General features: G+C 32.3%; 2 protein-coding genes across 2 annotated transcripts in view; both read right to left on the reverse strand.

The window, feature by feature from the left end:
- Meltrin (disintegrin and metalloproteinase domain-containing protein meltrin) overlaps positions 1-1,712 on the reverse strand; it is a 144,761-nt gene extending 143,049 nt beyond the window's left edge. The window contains exon 1 of the mRNA XM_088227456.1: positions 1,472-1,712. Within this exon, the coding sequence (XP_088083582.1) occupies positions 1,472-1,565 (94 nt within the window). The 5' untranslated portion in view covers positions 1,566-1,712. The remainder of the gene's footprint in view (positions 1-1,471) is intronic.
- A 1,761-nt stretch (positions 1,713-3,473) lies between these two features.
- On the reverse strand, positions 3,474-19,043 carry LOC148281025 (facilitated trehalose transporter Tret1-like). Its single transcript, XM_088227442.1, has 8 exons — positions 18,947-19,043; positions 13,259-13,414; positions 11,319-11,521; positions 8,858-9,044; positions 7,903-8,190; positions 5,034-5,137; positions 4,694-4,805; positions 3,474-3,757 (listed from the first exon to the last, which is right to left on the reverse strand). The coding sequence occupies exons 1-8, from the start codon at positions 18,990-18,992 to the stop codon at positions 3,477-3,479; spliced, it is 1,377 nt and encodes a 458-aa protein (XP_088083568.1). The 5' UTR covers positions 18,993-19,043; the 3' UTR covers positions 3,474-3,476.
- Between the last annotated feature and the right edge of the window lie 1,927 nt (positions 19,044-20,970).

A 20,970-nucleotide genomic window follows, 5' to 3' on the forward strand; every position in this document is an offset into this window, starting at 1 on the left:
CCATTTATAACTACAAATTTACAACAAAAAAAAATACATGTTTATTGGGTGGGGACAGGAGAGTTGGAATATGAGCAGAGAATGTTATTATAAATGAATCCACATTCCTCAGCATTTAATATGTACATAATGTACTTTAAAAAAAGTTAATATGTGCAAGCCTTATCTCACAATTAAAAAACAGCTGTTAGTTTCAATTAATTGGGTTATTTTTATTTTACGTATGTATATGTTCATTTTAACGCTGGTAAATACAATTTCTTATAATAAATACAAACACTTATAAAATAAAATACAACTTAATAAAATTAAAGCTAAGACAAAATATACTTTTGATATATATATTTATGGTTTTTCAGTACAAAATTTTGATCTACTCTTCTTTGTACCTTCGGTCTGTTTTTTAGTTGGCTGGAAGATATTGCTTTTAGCAATAAATCCGCTAAAGTATTTATTCTTTGTACTTAGTTTTAAATAAATAAAATAAATCATGATGGGAAGGAAGATTGAAGAGGAAGATCTATATTATTATCTAAATCGTTATCCTGAGTTCCTATCCGACCTCTCCGATATCAAATATGAATATTGACGCAAGTTATAAATAATAATAATAATATTAATATGTATCATAAAATTTATCACAAAACAATATCTACCTTACAATTAATAATACCTAGGGAAACAAAGGAAAAGACGAAACAAAGACTACCTTATATTTATTTCGTATTTCTATATTAAAAAAACTTAAATTAGAATGTCGGCAGACATGAGACCAGTACAAGTACTAATGAATAATTGCAAAATACCATTTACTTACGTCTATTTGACACTGACCTTAATGTTTTTTTTAAAATTCATTTTAAAAATGATTCATCATTCTAATTTTTTAATGCAAAACTCTTTTGAGTCAATAACATTCATAGCATAATCTTAGTAATATGAATCACACCTAAATACGAGAAATATAAAATATACGAGACAGTTCCCTGTTATATGGAAAATGATGTTTGACAGTTTATTTACAAATTATTCTTATGTTTGTTAATGTATATATTTATTACTAGATTGGACCTCGAACAAATCGAGAACATAAAATACTCCATTAAAACGGCGGGTATATGATTTAAAAACTAGTTCTCGCGGGCTATATGAAGAAAAAAACGACAGATGTAATTTTCGACAAGGGTTGAACACCCCCGTAATGAACATAACCTTAAAACAAATTTAAAGTTATCCTACGTGATATCACCGACGTATCCCAGGAATTCCGTGCACAGTATTGAACATATAGTGTGTATTTTTAATTGAAAAGCTAGACTACCAAGGTCGAACGTAAACATAAGATTAACGGAAATCGTAACGACACTTGGGATTGTTGAACTCCACGCAGAACGAACAAAGGTGTTAGTAAAAATTCTTATAAATACCTGCCAAAAATACGTCCCAATAAATTAAATTATAAGATACTCACACAACTGTTCAGCGAAGACTAGATGTTGAGTAAATCCAATACATAACAGAACCAAAACAATACAACACAAACAGAATTCATGACATACAGCCATTTTTGTAAATAAAGCACAGCACTCTCGCGAAGTTCACATTCGCGAAAATATAAAAATAATAATTTTATTCTAATCACTCATTGTTGACATAACTAAAGAGATCACTGTCAAAACACCACCTCACAACACAAACGACGCACGCTGACTGACTTGTCGATAAAGAAGTTTTCGTCGTCTCAAGGCAACTTACAAAGTGAGGGTTATAGCGACATCTGTGAAATATGAATAATTTAACTTTTTTGTTCGAATTCCGTGAGATGTCGCTTTTCACTTTAGGCATTAAAAAAGCTTGGTGATTTTATTTAAAATTGTTGATCGATTATAAAAAAAGCCTTTTTTTTAAAATCAATTTCACGTATTGTATTATCATCGCTATATTTTTTTTAAATTTTCTAATTTTGAAATTACTCCGTCCGTGAGGTCACAAGTTCAATTCGGTGAGTTTTCCAGACATTTAAAAGTAGAACCCCGTACTTGTTAAGACACACTAAACATTGAAAAACATGGCTACCCGGAAACCGGAAATCTATCACATCCCTAGTAGCATTTACTGTTGGCGACCAGCAGGGCCGACGTGATCGCCAACAATAAATCCTAATAGGGCAACAATTCATTGTTTCACACGAACCTGTGACGTTTTTAAAGAAGTTCATTTTTATCAATACTATATATTTTTTTTTTTTCATATATTTTCGAGAAACTTCGCCCTGCTATTAAATGCTCTAATTTTTACTGCGCGTGAGAAAACATTTTTTAAATACAATTTTCCGTAGCACTGAACTTCCTCATTCTGTTTGAATTTATGTTGTATTTTGAATCCAGTTTTTATTAATTTATTTATATAGTGCCACCAGTAATCACTGAGCTCCCATCAAGGCACATGTTCACCACCCCAGGTGCTGATAAAGTATTAAAGATATTTAGGTACAGAATATTATGACAATTGCTTTAAAAGAATTCTGGAAGCTTTCTAAGGAATGAATAAATAAAACATCAGCTACGACTGGTAAGAAAAGTTTTCAAACGGAGGTGATACATTTGGCTGGGCCTAAACCACCCTTATCTGCTAATTTACTTTACTGTTGGAACTATAGAGTCTCCAGAATACATTTATCTGTGTAAAATAGAACCAGAACTCTTGATAAGTGCTTGAATTGATTGCTACTCCCCTGAAAAAGGAAATCTATTGAAAATATAATTAAAGCCGGCTTTGTAAATCCTAAGAACACAAATATTTCCTTAAAAAAAATGCGTTGATTTAAAAGCTGGTTTTAAACTGAAATATTTCATTCCTTGAGGCTGGCGCCTAGTGTCTTGTCTGACTGCTCACTTTAATTTAATGTAACAACAGATGATTAAGATGCACTGCGGTTGGAGTATAATACAGTCCCCAATTTACCACTACATTTTACAGCAGGTGCCACATTCAACAGGATAAAGGCTGCCCAGAGATCAGATATTTATTCATTGAAAACAGAATAACACCTACATTATACGGATGCAAATCATGGTACCTTGCTAGGGCCCAAAATAGCAAATTATTCAGTTTAGAGAATTGATGTCTCAGAAGAATCTCAGGTGTGCTGTGGTTTGACTTTGAAAGGAAAAGTAATAAAAGAACAGACGCAGTAATCTCCTAAGTGATAACTGTCACCAAGAGGTGGCAATACAGTTACATAACCAGGCTTGCCTACTTTACAAAGCATGAGGTTCTCAACGTCCTGAACGTTCGCTGCTGGCTGTTCGTTGGCAGTTCATATCAGAACTATGGGACGCCAACCTGACTTAAGAGTATGCACAGGTGCTGGCAGCCAACAGGGTTGGCTGGAGGATCTTTGTGGACACCATATGCTTCAACTGGTAGCAGGTATGGAATGATGATGATAAGTTTCAATAAAAACAAACTTATTTCTAAAACACATTTTTACTGTTGAGAATATCTTGTATCTCTTGTAAGCTCTTTCCTTTTGTTTCGGGAAGTAAAAATTGTACAAAGAAGAAGCCACAGAACGATATGATAGCAAATATCCAAAAGGCGTAGTGCATTCCGATCGATTCTTCTATGTCTCCAAAGTAATTAGTGATGAGGAAGGCCAGAATCCAGGCGAAGGATGTGGCAATCGAGGACCCGAGGTACTTAATATCAGGGTGAAGGAGTTCTCCAATAACTGCCCATGCCAAAGGACCATAACCTAATTGGCACAAGAGAAAAAATAGTATGAGAAACTAAATAAATTTAATTTAACACAAGTTGTCAATGCACTTTGCGTGTAGGTAATTATTTCAAATCATAACAAATAACATAACCAAACCTAACCTTAGTTATTTGATCAAAACCTGTTTTGGTATATTATGAATATTATATCATACATTATTATGCAATCATGGAATATGTACTATAACTAAATTCGGGACTTATATAATACTATCATTTTTTTTAAAGTATGTATTCAGAACAACAAAGAAATGTAGCAAGTTTAACATCTTCATCACTAAATATATAACAAAATTAAAAAAAATTCGTACATAAACAAAATAAATTACTAAAAACGCTTTCAAGAATGGAGGAAATGGTAAATCTAGGACTAAGGGAGATAAGGTTGTCAACATCATGTGCTACGCATACAATGCAACCGTAGTGGCAGAATCAGAAGATGATTTACAACGCACTTTACACAAGTTTCATTTCATATTTCATTATATAAATAGTGACATAAGTAAATCTAAGTACATACTTAAGTATGATTTCTGATGTTTAGAACATATCTATTTCAGTTAGTAAAACAAAAAGTTATAAGATTTTTTGATATTTAAGTTTTAAAATCTCAAGCCAGATCGTCCTATACTCCGAAGTGACAAATGAGTAAAGCCTTGACAGCATAAGGATGCACGAGAAATGTCGTACAACTTAAGGTTCTTTAATCATCTTCTCAATCACCGATCTTGTGTTTTTACTTTTGACCATCAGTCGGGTTTAAATTATGCTAAGTACCTGAGTTTACAAGCTGAGATAGTGCAGGCATAGAATATACTGTCTGCATATTCTATAAGCGTGAAGCATTACAAATTAATGATATGATTTAAAACACAAACATGTGGATAACAATCGTTCAAAATAAGCATCTTACCAACACAAAATACACTGGTGAAAATGACCAGAGCTGTAACAGGCAGCCAAGACAAGTATTCTACAGCCGGGTCCCCATTCAAATCAAGTATGAAGAAAACACCAAGAAGAGTCTAAAAATAACAAAGAACTTTTGTGAAAAATGTTGAAATTTTACTTCAAAAATCATTTATTCATTTACTGTGGAAATATTCTAAATTCATTCATTATTTAGCAATAAAAAAACTTTTTTTAAATCCAGAAAGGGGCAGTGCATTTTTAAGTATTATAAATTCTTCTTCTCCCAGTTTCTTATTCTTTAAATAAATACATGAAAACAAAAAACAAACTTAATAACTTACTAAAGAAACCGACATGCCAATGGATGATAATTTCAGAAGCCACCTTTTGCCCACTCTATCGACAAGAAATAATGTTGTAGAGCTTGCTATGACTTGTACAATACCTACAAACATTTATAAATATATCGTATTTTAAGAAAATTCAATTAAAATCACTATACTTGATAAGAGTCATTAATCTCCTTCCACCCTTTAATAGTATTGTATTTAATCTGAAGATATGTGTGAAAGTGCTGATTGGTAAAATAATTAAGTACAGGTGTATGAGGTTTTTTTCGTTTTAAATTATTGCATATTATTATTATTAAAATAACTGTATACTAATTAGTTTTGAATAATCTGGAAAAGTTTTAGGGTAACCAACCCATTGTCAGGGTATGTATTATGATGGGAAGTTAAAATTTATCTTTAATTTTATCTACAAAGTAAAATGAAGTTTTCAGTATGAAAAATAGAATATGTTTACAATTTTTTTTCTAAACGTGTTCAATTACCGGTTACCGATGAAGGTAATTTGAATCTTCATACAAATATACATATTTTCGTACATAAATATCGATATTAGTTTTACCATCTCAGTATATACCGATGAAGATAGCCGTTCATAATCGCGGCCCAGGCCCTTATTAACTTGAAGTTATGTATTATTATTTCATACAGTAAAAATGCAGTCCTCAATACTGCCCTCCATATGGAGAGTGCAATATCTCAGTTAGACATGTTTCTGAGAAAAACGCGGTAAAAGAAATTAATGTTTCTTAGTTTCAAAACTACATTCAACGTATTGAAAGAAAAGAAAAAACTGAGAGATTAATGCAGTTTTTATACTAAGATTAAAAAAATTTGATTAAAAAAATAAATTAAACTTAAACAAAGCTATTAAAGATTGATTAATATTTATCAATTATAAACTGAAATCCTAGTTACTGCGCTTTCTGGATTTCACAGTTCCCAAAGGAATATTAATACGTGAGTAAGACTAAGATAAAGATCTTTTCTTCATGATTTCAAATCTGTATTTAACAAAATGTCGTCAAAAATGCTAGATACTGAACTCTTCGTAAGGTCGGCAGAATAGACTGCATAATCTGGGAAATAAGATAAAAACATTTGTAAGTAAATATTATTATATAACCACTTACTGACTTTTTAAGTCTACCGGTTTCGAGACGTACACGTCCTTCATCAGGACACTCACTACACCAACATGCAAATACTAAAATACACCCCCACCTTCATTATAACCGTAGTTTATATACAGTATTTCCAAAAATACATAAATCACACGCAGATTTATAGAGTGCATGACTAGACACGGTGGCGTTCACATCTCTATAAATATGCGTGTGATTTATGTATTTTTGAAAATACTATATATACTACGGTGATAGTGAAGGTGGAGGTGTATTTTAGTATTTGCATGTTGGTGTAGTGAGTGTCCTGACGAAGAGACGGGTACATCTCGAAACCGGTATACTTAAAAAGTCGGTAAGTGACTATATACTAATATTTACTTACATAAGTTAAAATGTTCATAAATAAAAACATTTGTGATTTATTTCGTATGAAGTATAGTTCCTACAAGGCGGCCCTTTCTATATTTGATGGGTCAGTTAAATTAGTGCGTAGAAGTTTCTAAATATTTATATTTTTGAATTTTATTTAAAACAGTAATAAAAAGCAGCGCAGAAGTGAAGTAACACAAAAAAATAGGTATAAATTTACTCAAATATTTTATACGGTCTATATAACATTGCGATTCACAAACTAGAAGTAATTGGACCCACTCTTTCCCATCCATTAATAAATGGCACTTCTCACACCATTACTGGTTGGTACACAGGGCTATGTACATGGCTAAACTTTAAGTAGGATTATCCCAGCTCAACTTGTTTGTCAGTTAAGTCACTTGTGATGCTTGAAAACAAACTTTATATTTCCACTGTAAATGAAACCAAGTAAATGGACTGTTGCTTTTAAACTGTTTTCTTACCAGAAATAAAGTAGATGGCTATGTTTAAACTGAATATTATTACGTAAAACAGCATAAGCAGTCATATTAACCAAAAATCTCAAAAATGACAATGGCTGGAGATAGCCACATATGTTTTTTAGCGTCACACTTTTGCGCTCACCGCCTCATATTTTATTTATCTTTTTTGTTTTGTTAATTGGTTGGATAAACTGATAGTATTCATTTATTTTTCAATCTCGATTTATATTTATTTGAATGTTTGTATATACATATTATCATGCATTTTTCTCCCTACATGTAAAAGGCATCGAGTGCAGTTTATTCTAATATTTTTATTTATTTTTAAATTACATGGACGTAAGAGGAATACAATCATACAGACATTCCTGTATTTTCTCTCTGGATTATGGCACTTGGGCAATGTATTTTTATTCACTAGATATTTACCACTGGCGTGTTCCTATAGTATTGTTTTTTTGATAAATTGTTTCATATGGAAGCTAAGACTATCCAAAATCCCTTAAAAATGCCCAGTTTTATCTGTTGTCTTCGGATGTACAAAAATGATTGCTCTTTTTGAGAAAAAAAAACAAAATGAGCTGAAAGAGAAGCTTACATTCTGATACACTTTTTTTTGCCTTTTGGAAAGGCAAAACAGGAATACGATACCTTGATTTTGTCGATATTAGTTAGGAAACGTACAGTTGTCTTTTTTGCACAGTATAAAGCGAGGCATCTGTGAGAGAGTGACAGAAAAACTATACTCAAATACCTATTCATTAAACAACTTCCTGCCGCATATTCTTCTAAGACAGAAATCATATAAAATATTAAAAAACAGTAATAGTGTAAAAAGAGAGTGCATTGAATAATGATTTTGTAAATACAAGATACCTATAATGATGGTTGATATTTCTGGGGGCATGCTAGTGCCGGTCTTGGCGAAGATAGTCTGCATGTAGAACTGCACTACGTTGATACCACTGAACTGTTGGAGGGCGAGTAGTCCACACGTGAGGTACATGGCTCTGATGTTCCCCCGAGTCCACATGTCTCTCAGGGACGCTCGAGAGGAGCTGCTATTGATCTGACTATCACGCAGATTGGCGAGTTCCGCTTTAACTGCATCTTCAGACTTCCCTCGTAGTTTTTGCAAAGCCAAAAGAGCTTCTTCATGATTACCTGAATTCATAAATGTATATATTTATTTATATATGCATATATTTTTTTGTATGTTCACATTACTGAAGTTGAGGTTTAAGGTCTAACTACGTGGTTTGCAGGAAGTACTAAGTAAGAAGAAAGTCAACCATAGGAAACTGGACTCCATCCAAAGGCAAATAGATATCTGGTCATGCAAGGGATACAGAACAATCCCCTCGTATGATCTCAAGTTTTGAGTGGATTTCCTGATTGGTTAACTATGAGTACAGAATATTCCCCCTGATCCCACATTGAAATTTGTTTTTTTTATAATGAAATATAAACCTTGCACATAATAAAGCAAGGGAAATAATAAATGCAACTCCCATCTAAAAAATAAAAAATTAAAAAAAATTTTTTTTTTTTTTTTCAAGCTGGTTTAGTTTTCCCGCAAACCACATGGTCAAATCGCACGCAGATACTTGACTCGCTAATGATCTGCCATTGGCTGTGTATAGTTGAAAGCGAGGATACTTGCAATTATTTTAGTAATAAATCAAATGATATCATAGAAACGGGTAGACACATCTTTAATATTTCGTACATAGTTAATACATCGTAGGAGCTTTCTCTGAACTCTCTAAGTTATCTTTATTTGCATTTAAAATAGATGACTAGATATGAGATCTATATTGAGTTTAATTACCTTTTTTAACAAGATAGCTGGGGCTTTCTGGCATGAACGAGAATAGAATCATAAAGAGGAGAGGTGGTATGGTAGAGATTATACTCAGAGTAAGATATGAGACATATGGTCCTACTGAGTATACCAAAAGGAACCCAATCACTAGAAATATCTGTAGAAATGATCCCAAGGCACCTCGCACCTTGTCCTAAAAGAATAAAGAATAAATTAGAATTCATAATCATATAAGGTTAAATTGATTTATCTATTTTATTTTGAATACATGAAAAATTCAACAGCAATCATTGTCACATCCATACTTACACCATCGGTTTTATTTCGCACAGAGAAGTAAATAATGAAAACATTCAGATATGGACATGTTATACTATCATCAGTGGCACTACAGTCTGTTGTAGGCCCTGTAGCTCAATCACAAATAACTGTCGACATGCTTAAAAACATGCTAAGCATATGAGCGATCACAATGAACAATAATATACATGCTTAAGTTATTGCAGTCATAAGTCAACGCGTGTGTAATCTCAAGTCAACGCTCGTGTCTGTTTGTTTTTTGTTTTCCTCGTAAATAAATACACTTCACTGGCGAAAAATCGGCGTTTACTATAAAAAATAATTCAATACATTGCATTTGCAAAATACTAAGGAGAATCTAATACAAAAAAGTGAAAATTAAATTACAATTACTATGGCAACTGCTTTTCTTGACATTTGGCTTGCCAACCGCTGGCTAATTGCAATGAATGGCATGATAAATAATGAATAAAAATAGCAGTTTTGGAATATTTCCCATATTTGAAATTCAAATATGTGATTGCGCAGCAGGATTATACGTCGCAAAACGTAAATATTTTGATATTTAATATTAGGTGTTCACGGATGTTGCATTGTGATCGCGAATACGATGAACAACCATGGTGAGAAATTGTTTCACTTCACTTATTAGCACGTCGATAGTTATTTGTGATTGAGCTACTGGCCTCCTCCAGATTCTGGCTCCATTCCTCCCTGTACTCTGCGGCTCTTCTTCAGTAGTTTATTAAGTCAATTGCTCTTATGTCACTTTCCACATCATCCAGCCAACTAAATTTTGGTCTACCTCTGCTTCGTCTGCCTTCCGGAGTGGTATTAAAGTGGCACGATCATCATTCATTCTTTGGACCCGGCCCAACCATCTCCTCATTTTTATGGATTGTTCAATATTGGATTCGTAATAAAGTGCCCCTAATTTATTTGTTTATTTATTTACAGTAGGTATTATATTGGATAATCAATTTATGAAACATAAGTACCTGCTCCATGGGACAAAGTCCTGTGTTGAATTGGGATGAATAATAAACTTAAACAATACAGCACAGCAAATATTATACAAAATAAGAAACATCGTTAAAAAAATAACACATCGCACTCTATATCATTGGTATATAAACATTCGATTTACATGAAACAAACACAAATATTTTTTAAATTATCAAGCAGCTTCTTACTCACATCTCTCCCCGTAAAGAAAATCTAGTACTAAATACTAAACCCTCCTGTTAATAGGTTTTGTCCTTTAAAAATCGTCGAAACTACAGGTTCCCAAAGTGGGCGTATCCGCCCCCCTGGGGGCATTGAATAATATTTTTACTTAATGAAATATGTAAATTTGAATCAATATTTTGTTATTGGTTTTAATAAATACTAACGAAATTTGTTTTCTTTCCAAAATACCTTTTTGAAATAAAAAAGTAACTTATTACTACACAAATAAATAATTTGGTGAAATTTTATTGCAAAAAAATAATTTTATATTAATAATAATAATAATAAATCTTAACAAACCATATATACAATGTGATTATAAAAACAAAATAACATAAAGGTATACATGATTAAATGGTGGACTTATTGCCAATTATGGCCTCGTGGTAATAATTCACTCTTAATAGTCAGCGTGTTTGCCTACCATGCAAGAGGTCTCGTGTTCGATTCCCGACATGGTTGATATGAAATATTTATTTAAAAGGGTGTTTTTACTCTTTAAATATTTCATAGTCCCAGGACTGGTACCTGAAGCGTGAGATTGATTATCTTACCTTAATGTAACAAAAATGATCAAGATACGCTGCGATTGGTGTGCCAATCCAGTGCCCTATGCACCATTATGTGCGGAAAGGAAATGATGATGATTGCCACTAGAAATTTCTTACAGCCTGACCAAAAACAGTATTATCATAATACAGTAACATTAATTTAAAAAAAAAAAAAATATGGCAGCATATCAAATTCATGTCAGGGGATATTTTTTTTTTCTGAAAAGGGGGCAATTAGTCAAATAAATTTGAGAACCTGTTTTCAAAATGGTTTAAACCAAATCCTCCACACCTCCATTTTGGTTTATAGCAACAAATATCTTCCTTAATATCTTTCTTTTGAACACTTATCATATAATATTTCTATCTCAGTAGTAGTATCTTACTTCTGCTATTTCCCCAACGTACATGGGGACACACGTAAAGATTTGTCCCAAGGCGAGCCCCCACAGCACCCTGGCCGCGTAGAGCTGGCCCACGTCTTTAGCTGTTGCGACCAGCACCCAACCTACAACCAGAGGAACACCACTGGCCAAAAGGGTTTTCTTTCTGCCAAATACGTCTGTGGAGATTCCGGTGTAAAGAGGACCTATAATAACGATAATGAAATATGTAACCATTTTGAATGAGGCTGATTTTTTTAGCATGTAACAGTCTGCGATTGCCGACTGTTTCCTGATTTATGATTTACTGATTTTTATTTAGGAAACATGCAGTACAGTTACAAAGTTTAATATTTTACACGGTTAGACTTAACTCTAATGGACCAGTGAAGTTTCCATATTATAAAGCAATTATATGTAAGGTTATTAATGAAAGTATAAAAAAGAGAAGGAAAAAAAAAACATAAGTTTGTAATACATATAAGTACCCTCTTTAAATATATTATAAAGTGTTAATGAGGAAGTTCAGTGGTTTTTTTATATTTTTTTATTTGTTAATAGACTATTAAACTAAGCCGATTTTTTTTTCTTATTAGTGATTATTAGCGCAATGCTTTTTTAAAGTTTTGTATTTTTTACGATATTTCCAATACAAATTCTATTCATGAATATAAACGTAGTCTCACTCATTATTTTTTAGAAAAGTAATAGATTTATTTTAAAATATATTATTAAATTTAACTTTGTTTCCTAGAATACGTGATTTTCTATTTCTTTATTTTAACATGTTAGACATAATTTAAATTGTACATTGGTGGATTTATTGCCAAATGGCAACTTCTTCCAACCAACTGATGATAATGATTTCACTAAATAAAGGTATTATTTAGTTAATTTAAGTTTTTTTATTTTATTATTTGATTGCTCAAAAAGCTTGTAATTTTTTAAGTACTAATGTTGTATTAATTTTTAAAATTATTATTATCTAGTTATTCTCAACTTTATTTTGTTATATTTATATTTAGAACATAAGATTTTCTCATGGTTATTGTTATCTTTTGTTTAGAGATGTTATGTTTCTTTTTTACTTCTTTTTTTGTATTATATATGTTCACTACATTTTTTAGTTTCAATTATTCTATTATTTCATGTTATGTACTACATGTTTATTGTGCACTGCTGGGATTATTTCTGTAATTTATTTTTTTGTAAAAGGTTCTTTGAACCGTTGATGTATAAATAAATAAATACATTTCTAAAATAACTCCGCGTGTGACATTAGTGGTTTTTATCCGCTTAGTATCGATCAGTTCTGTCCATTGGTCCATTGACGGCAAGCAAACCGGAAATCTTCAATACTCTCTTATGATTGATTTATTCAAATGAACCAGTGTAGAGTTCAAAGCAGTACGATTTTATTAAAATATTTTTTATTATTTTTCATAGTTTTTTAAGAAACTGCCGCAAAATATCATGCTCTAATTCAACAATTTTTTGAGTATGCCCAAATGTTTTCAGACAGGCTGGATTTTCTCCCTAGGGAGTTATGCAGATCTAAATTTGTTGCAACAGAGAGGAAAAACATTTTTGAGAACGGAGTATGGAAGTCTAGGTATTTTAAAGGTTTCAGTTCCTTTACTTCACAAAAGTCAACCGATGGAAGAGTTGAGGAAATGTGAACGTTTAAACATGGGCAGATTGGTGAATGTTACACCGTGTGTAATGTGGCCACTTAAACCAGCCAATCACATTTCAAAAGCCCTGTAGAGTTACATAGTCCCTTCTCAAAAATATTTCTCCTCTCTGTTGCAACAGATTTAATGCTCTATTTTTTACCGCGCATAAGAAAACACTTTTGTATACAATTTCCCGTAGGGCTGAAGTTCTTCATTAACTCTACGATATGTTTCATGTTAAATGGATAGTCAAATAAACAAACTTACTTACAGCTGCACCGAGTGCAATGAGAGATCCAATCCACGCTCCCTCTTTGTCTGTTATGACTTGATCCAGAGGAGTGGTGTCTTCATCAAGGAGAATAGGTAGGGTTGGTGATGTCCACCCCATGCAAATTCCGATGGACAGAATACCCAAATTTGCTTAAACAAAATAACTTTATTTTAGAAAACTTGAATCAATACAATAATTTATTATTAATATTTAAAGCATTAATTTTGTCGTCAAACAGTTAATTGACGGCCTTCCAGGACGACGTGAGCCCGCAGTAGCTCAAACACAAATAACTATCGACGTGCTAATAAGAGACGTGATAACTATTTCTCACCATGGTTGTTTATCATATTCGCGATTACAATGCAACATCCGTGAACACTTAATATTAATTGTCAAAATATTTACGTTTCGCGACGTACAATCCTGCTGCGCAATCACATATTTGAATTTAACCGGTGTAAATATGGAAAATATTCCAAAACTGCTATTTTAATTATTTATTTATTATTTATCATGCTATTCATTGCATTTAGCCAGCGGTTGGCAAGCCAAATGTCAAGAAAAGCAGTCGCCATAGTAATTGTAATTTAATTTTCACTTTTTTGCATTAAATACTCCTTACTATTTACTATTGCGCAAATGCTATTGTAGTATTTTTTATAATAAACGCTGATTTTTCGCCAATAAAGTGTATTTACTTACGAGGGAAACAAAAAACAAACCGACACGAGCGTTGACTTAGAGATTACACACGCGTTGGCTTATGACTGCGATAACTTTAGCATGATTAATATTGTTCATTGTGATCGCTCAAATGCTTAGCATGTTTTTAAGCTCGTCGATAGTTATTTGTGATTGAGCTACAGGTTTAAAGGAAAGGCCATTTGGGTTTAGGTTCACCGTATAATTTCTACCAATTAATTTATTTTTATTGCATCTCGGGGAACGCTAAAATAATATTAACTTATATTTTATTGTATATTTAAAAACGTATTTCTACTAGTAGAATGCACTGGTGCATTCCTGTAAGTAAGAATGGCGTAGGTTGACATTTAGAAAGAAGACATATATTAATGTGAATTATTTTAAGCTAAGTTAATTGAAAAGTTTCATTAAATGAAAAGTTATGTTCAATGAAAAGTTACACTATCCTTTTTGAAATGTTTAGCCGAACGGTTTTTGCACGCTTTCGTGACACAAGCAAGCATTTTGGTTTCTGTTCTAAACGTCAAGCTCGCGTCACACACGCCTGTAGCTCAATCACAAATAACTATCGACGTGCTTAAAAACATGCTAAGAATTTGAGCGATCATAATGAGCAATAATAGACATGTTTAAGTTATCGCAGTCATAAGTCAACGCGTGTGTAATTTCAAGTCAACGCTCGTGTCGGTTTGTTTTTTATTTTCCTCGTAAATAAATTCAGTTCACTGGCGAAAAATCGGCATTTACCATAGAAAATAATACAATATATTGCATTTGAAAAATAGTAAGGAGTATCTAATACAAAAAAGTGAAAATTAAATTACAATTACTATGGCGGCTGCTTTTCTTGACATTTGGCTTCCCAACCGCTGGCTAAATGCAATGAATAGCATGATAAATAAGAAATAAATAAATAAAAATAGCAGTTTTGGAATATTTCTCATATTTACACCGATGAAATTCAAATATGTGATTGCGCAGCAGGATTATACGTCGCGAAACGTAAATATTTTGTCATTTAATATTAGGTGTTCACGGATGTTGCATTGTGATCACGAATACGACAAACAACCATGGTGAGAAATTGTTATCACGTCGCTTATTAACCTGTCTATAGTTATTTGTGATTGAGCTACTGATGGTTAAAAAAACAACGATATCGTCGTAATCGTAGAACAACGACGGATGTGCGAAAAATAAGACTTTGACTTTCTTTTGTATCATATTTGATCTTGAAAAGTTATGTAAAGACTTTATATTCCAGGTTTGAAGAAAACTAAAAGAAATATAACTAACCTAAGTATTAAATTATATACTTTTGCACTAATCAAGTTATCATATAAAGCGTAAAAAAATAAATTAAACCGCTATTGTAAAGTTGAAAAAATCACATGCGTCGTTGTTCTACAATCATGACGAAATAAGTCGTTTATTTTCAAAACTCGCTATCTCCCTTTGGCGGCCATAATCACTCGAATACGCGTTGGGCATGACTGAGCGTTTGAGCATGATTTAAGTGTCATAATTTGTGAGGGCTCAGAACGCGTCATGTGTATTATTAAATTTACGGTTGACGTCCAAATGAATGTAAAATACAAGAATCTATAATTTTGACCCAAATGTAAAAATCGAAAATAAACATTGAATCAAATAACCGGTAAGATGTTTTGAAAGCAACCATTTATAAAGCCAATTGTACAAATATGACTATCTTAAAAATAGCCAATTATTTTATTATCGAATAATATTATGTTCTGAGTATTTCATTTTAAGATTATTATTTTTACAAAAGAGATAAGTATAGATAAAATCGTCACAAATAACAACGGCTTAATTCAATACAATTTCAATTCAAACAATATTGATTTCGCAATTTAATAATAATCAAAATGTAACCATTTTCCTCTTTCTCGTTTATCACCTAGTCTATAAATACCAGGGTCGAACCGTGTATAGAAGCGATTATGCGCAGCTTACCATTATATTTGACTAACCATAATAATGTTTTATTGTAACTTTATTTACAGAAAAACGAATAAATAATTATCATTTATTTTAAAGCATTTCCACCGTTTGTATTTTTATCCTAATATAAATATAAATTTTAATAAAGCGCGCACAGCGCCTGCGGTTAGCCAAGAAACTAGCCGATTATTCCAGCTTATTTTTTCATACAAATAAGTTTACTATATTTTGAATGTATTAACCCCAGTGCGGGTTTTTTCTCCTAGACTAAACTTGCAGATTACACAAATTATTTGAAGATTCTTGATTTGGAAAATAGTATTTCAAACATTTTTTCTTAAGGACTATTTTTCTTTGAGATGGTACTTTTAACATAAAACCATAATTACTTTCATGCGTCATATTACAGGACATAAAGCGCTCCACGCGGCCGTTTTTAGCACTATTGATTACTAGAACAATGCGGCCAGTAAACATTTCAATTGAATACCTAATATCGACTGAATTCATAGTGGTATTTTTTATTTATTTTTTAATGAATTATGTATTAAAGTAATGGATAATATATCTATATAATATAATATATAAGTTACATTGTTTGAGTCGATTCCATGGATGAAAGTTGTTGTATCACACAGAACCACATAAAAATATCAATTTATCGTATATATTACTTACATCACATTATGTTCCTCCTATGTAGGTACAAATATATGATATTTTTTATAGCTTACCTGTAAATAAAATCACCAATCGTTACTGATAATTACTCTGTATACTACTGTGATGATAAAGGTAAAAATGTAGTTTAATATTTGCATGTTGGTGTAGTGAGTGTCCCGACGAAGAGACGGGTACGTCTCAAAACCAGTGGACATTAAAAGTCGTAAGTGGTTTTATACTAATATTTACTAACATCGAATAATCTTTGTTTAAAAAGTGAATAAAAATATTTCGTATTTTATAAACACAAAAAATAATATTTCATAACATTCAATTCGCGGTTTTATTTAAATTGTTGATTTGGCCTGAGCTTTTATTTATATATATATTTTGCACCACAGCAGGCTAGGAGTCACATCACAGAACACCGAGGCTTGAGTAAAATCACATGAATTATTTTGTGTTCTAACCGGGAATCGAACCCGAAACCTTCCGTACGCGAGTCAAGCGTATTTGACCACTACACCACGGAGGTCTAAAAAGTGCAAAATCTCACAACTAGCAAAATGTAGTTACCAACTTGTGCTAGAAACCCGACGATATTATGATAGTAAATAATAATTATTACGATTTTTAAAGCATTCTATTTTATTTTTAATAAAATTAAGATACAATAAAAAGGAAACAATTTTTTATTTGAAATCCCGAAAATACAGAAAAATTAATGGAACTTTACTGATTATTATTTTTGTATTTATTACACTTTGGTATTTTATTTTAATAAATACTATCGAAATTTATATCAAAATACCATTTTGAAATAAACAAGTAAGTAACTGTCACAGCATGCATATTTTGGTGAAATTTCATTGCAAATCAGATTCATGTCTCATTAAGATTATTAAATAAATATTTTATCAATTAGGGTAATCAGCCAATCTTATTTATTATACCATAGATTTGTACATAAAAAAACCACCGCATTTTTCTATATTACGTAAATATTAAAAAAAAAACTCAAAGCAATAAGTCGCGATCGCTGTAGAGCCGCCCATAAGGACAAACATAGTTTTAGGACTATCAATCACGTTAGCTATATTTTACAGCAAAATAATGGGCCGTATGTATTCAGGTCGAGAATCGCAAGCGCTGCCACGAAACCGTCGATACACGTCTGTTGTTAACAAAAACAAAATCAAACATTTGTAACGCTTTCGTGCTATGCAATAGAGGAAAATGTCGTCTCTTTTGTTGGGGCGCATTATTACTCCATGGGGTACTTTCTTTTGAAAAGGGGGCAGTGGGACAAATAAGCTTTGGAACCCGTGGTTTAGATCGCCAGGTTTATAAGAAAAATTTGATAGATAATTCGAATTTTATAAGAATTTATAGAGATAATGAATTAATACACACTTTGTCTTACCAAGTTATCAAATGTAAATAAGCGCATTAAATCATTATATGTACAGAGCAACTTTTTAAGTGCTCTAACACAGATCATTTCGCACCTTTAGGACGAAAACGACTCAATGCAAAAAATCAACTTTTTGGGATACTGCAAAAGAAGAATGTAAATTGTGACACCTTCGTATTCTTTCGTCGATTGTTTCGTATTTTTCGAAGTAAGCACCAAATTTTGAGTTTATGAAGGTGTCACAATTTACATTCTTCTTTTGCAGTTTCCCAAAAAGTGATTTTTTGCGTTGAGTCGTTTTTGTTATAAAGGTACGAAATGGTAAATTTGTCCTGTATTCTATAAGAACAAATCGAACATTTATAAAGAAAACGACGTAACTCAATAAAACCTTAAAATGAGTTGAGGTCATGAAATGACTTCAATGAACATTATCAATCTTTCTGCATTATAAAAATACAACATTCGGATGGAAATAGGACAAAATCGTATGATTTCCTAATTTTGCGTTCGTTTTACCAGACTATAGCCTTAATAATCTATTGTTTTATTTTTATTTTTAGAAATATGTTTTTTGTAAGTAGCTAAAAATATATGTAAATTGTAATTGGCAGTAGTGGTGTATTGGATATTGTACATAATAAATAAACATAGCTTACGAAAATATTTGTATATATTCTGAAACAAAAATCAAAAGCGATATATTTTTAATTACTCTGCGTTTCATTTTAATTTGCAAAATAATCACGCTAGAAAGTGACAGAATTCGGTTATGCCAAGTATTTTATATTATTATCATTTTTCCACGAAATAATAAATTATTAAAGTCACTTGATGGTATCAGTGAAATGTAATCATACGTCTTTTTGCAAGGCTTTTTGTGGAGGTAGGTACTATTTTAGTGAAAAGATTAATTAAATAAACAACTAACCTGTCCCAGCGGCTACATACTGCCTCCATTTTGGTTCAATTTCCATACTAAGTGGCGAAATACAAAACACAATCACTCTCTCCGAAACACCAAGGCATACAGAACCGATTCTGTCTTATTTTACGTGTAGATAACGCTTATTGTCGCTTAGCAATTGAACGAAATAACGAGTTTTCGATGACAGAGCGCGAAATGTGAATAAGTCTTTTTTTAACACAAAACCAATTTGGACCATCTCGATTAGAGTGAATGAATATTGTAAACTAACGTTAGCTTTAACAATGTTTGAGTATGTCCAAATGCTTGCAGACAGGAGGAAATCCAGCCAGTCTGCAAGCATTTGGACATACTCAATTATTGTTAAATTAACTACTGGTAAAAGAAGAAGTATACAAATTGGAAAATTGTTTTCAGGGCTTGCCTAGTAGGTGATTTGGTTCAGCCGGATGAATCTCACCACATAATAAAGGTTTCAGCTCCTTTACTTCACAAAAGTCAACAGATGGAAGAGTTGAGGAAATGTGGATGTTTAAACATGGGCAGAATGGTGAATGTTACACAGTGTGTAAAGTGGCCACTTAAACCAGCCAATGACAAGTCATAAGCCCTGTAAATGCCTAGACTTCCATATTCCATTCTCAATATTGTTTACCCTATCTATTGCAATAAATTTAAATAACGTTAGTTTATTTATGTCAAACTTTTGTACAGTATATATGCACATTGGCGGGCTTATTGGTTGGTTAAGATTTATACTTACCGATATTTTGACAGTTGTTTGTTAGTGGCCGTGTCTTGTGCTTGTGTCATTGACGTATTAATACATAGACATGCCCCACAGAGAAAAATATTTTTAAAAGACACGAAAACAAACCATAGTTAATAAATAGGTGGCAAGGTTTTCACGGTCCCTGTTATCAAAATTTTTATTTTTTGGGTCATTCCGTTTGTGTTGGATTTGTTCCGACGTTTCGGCTACCATTGCAGGAGCCTTCTTCAGGGTAAACTGGGTGTTATGCAGAAAAAAATGTTTGTTTAAGTATTAGTAATTTGTACCGTGTCGTAGTCGGCAGTAGGCATCATTCTATTCGTTTTTGTAGTGTGTAGTGCTGGGAACCATGTTGGGTTTGATTTGAGCCCGTCGTCTTTGTTTAAAATTTAAATCATGATTGAAATGTCACTATTGTTATTCTTATTCTTAGTGGTGGGGGTCAGTGTTATGCAAGCTTCTGACGTCACTGCGATCTATGAAGATCTATTATGACGGGTCCCCGTGAATAGTTCTCGCCCTCCAAGCCCAGGCCTATAAAAGCCTGGCTACTGTGTGGAAGGCGAGAGTTTACATTTTGCTTAATCTCCCCCTTCAAGCCCGGATCCGCAAAGTATCGGGCTAATCGGTAGGGGGCGAGCTCTTTAACATCCTCAACCAGTTCAACCAGTGGTCCCCCGAGGATGAGACGGTCCTTTTATGATGTAAAGCATCAGATTCACATAGAATGTGTAGGTGTTTCCTAATCTGCACTGCAGAACCTACATCTCGAAGTTTCGGAAAGGTTCATTCTAGCAAGGTGTTTGTTATTATAAAGTTAAAAAAAAAAAAAAAAAAATCGTGAGGAAAATAATGTGTTGAAAGAATAAAAAAGCTTTAAATGCGATTATCTCGGAACTTGTTTTAATGACTTAATTAATTGTCAGTAAAGCCTCGTTTTATTAATATATCTGGAATATGTCCATTCTTAAAGATACTTTTTTTCTTTGTATGTATAGGTTTTGCATAGTTTTTTTTGTAGATGTATACTTTAAAGCATGTTTCTTTTCTACCGGGTTACAACGGTGTGTTTTTAGGAACACTTAGGGTTATTATTTTTTAATATTTTTAATAGCATATCTTTAAAAAAAGTTTTTGTTACTGGATGTTTTACAATATTTATGCATAGCATGTCATCTTTATATATGTATGAGTACGTATTTTTTAATACACTTTTATACTTGTTGTATGTAAAAATATGTCTTTGAATGTACCA

This window comes from Micrasema longulum, unplaced genomic scaffold, assembly GCF_059751315.1.
Source record: "Micrasema longulum isolate JH-2025_06_02 unplaced genomic scaffold, ASM5975131v1 h1tg000504l, whole genome shotgun sequence".
Lineage (NCBI taxonomy): Eukaryota > Metazoa > Arthropoda > Insecta > Trichoptera > Brachycentridae > Micrasema > Micrasema longulum.

Bases quoted from the DNA above. Each gene is read 5' to 3' on its own strand.
- LOC148281025 (XM_088227442.1), bottom strand. From the start codon at position 18,992: ATGGAAATTGAACCAAAATGGAGGCAGTATGTAGCCGCTGGGACAG. The intron at 13,415-18,946 runs GTTAGTTGTTTA...ATTTTGTTTAAG, and splicing joins GTATGTAGCCGCTGGGACAG to CAAATTTGGGTATTCTGTCC. The intron at 3,758-4,693 runs GTAAGATGCTTA...TGTGCCAATTAG, and splicing joins CACCAGTGTATTTTGTGTTG to GTTATGGTCCTTTGGCATGG.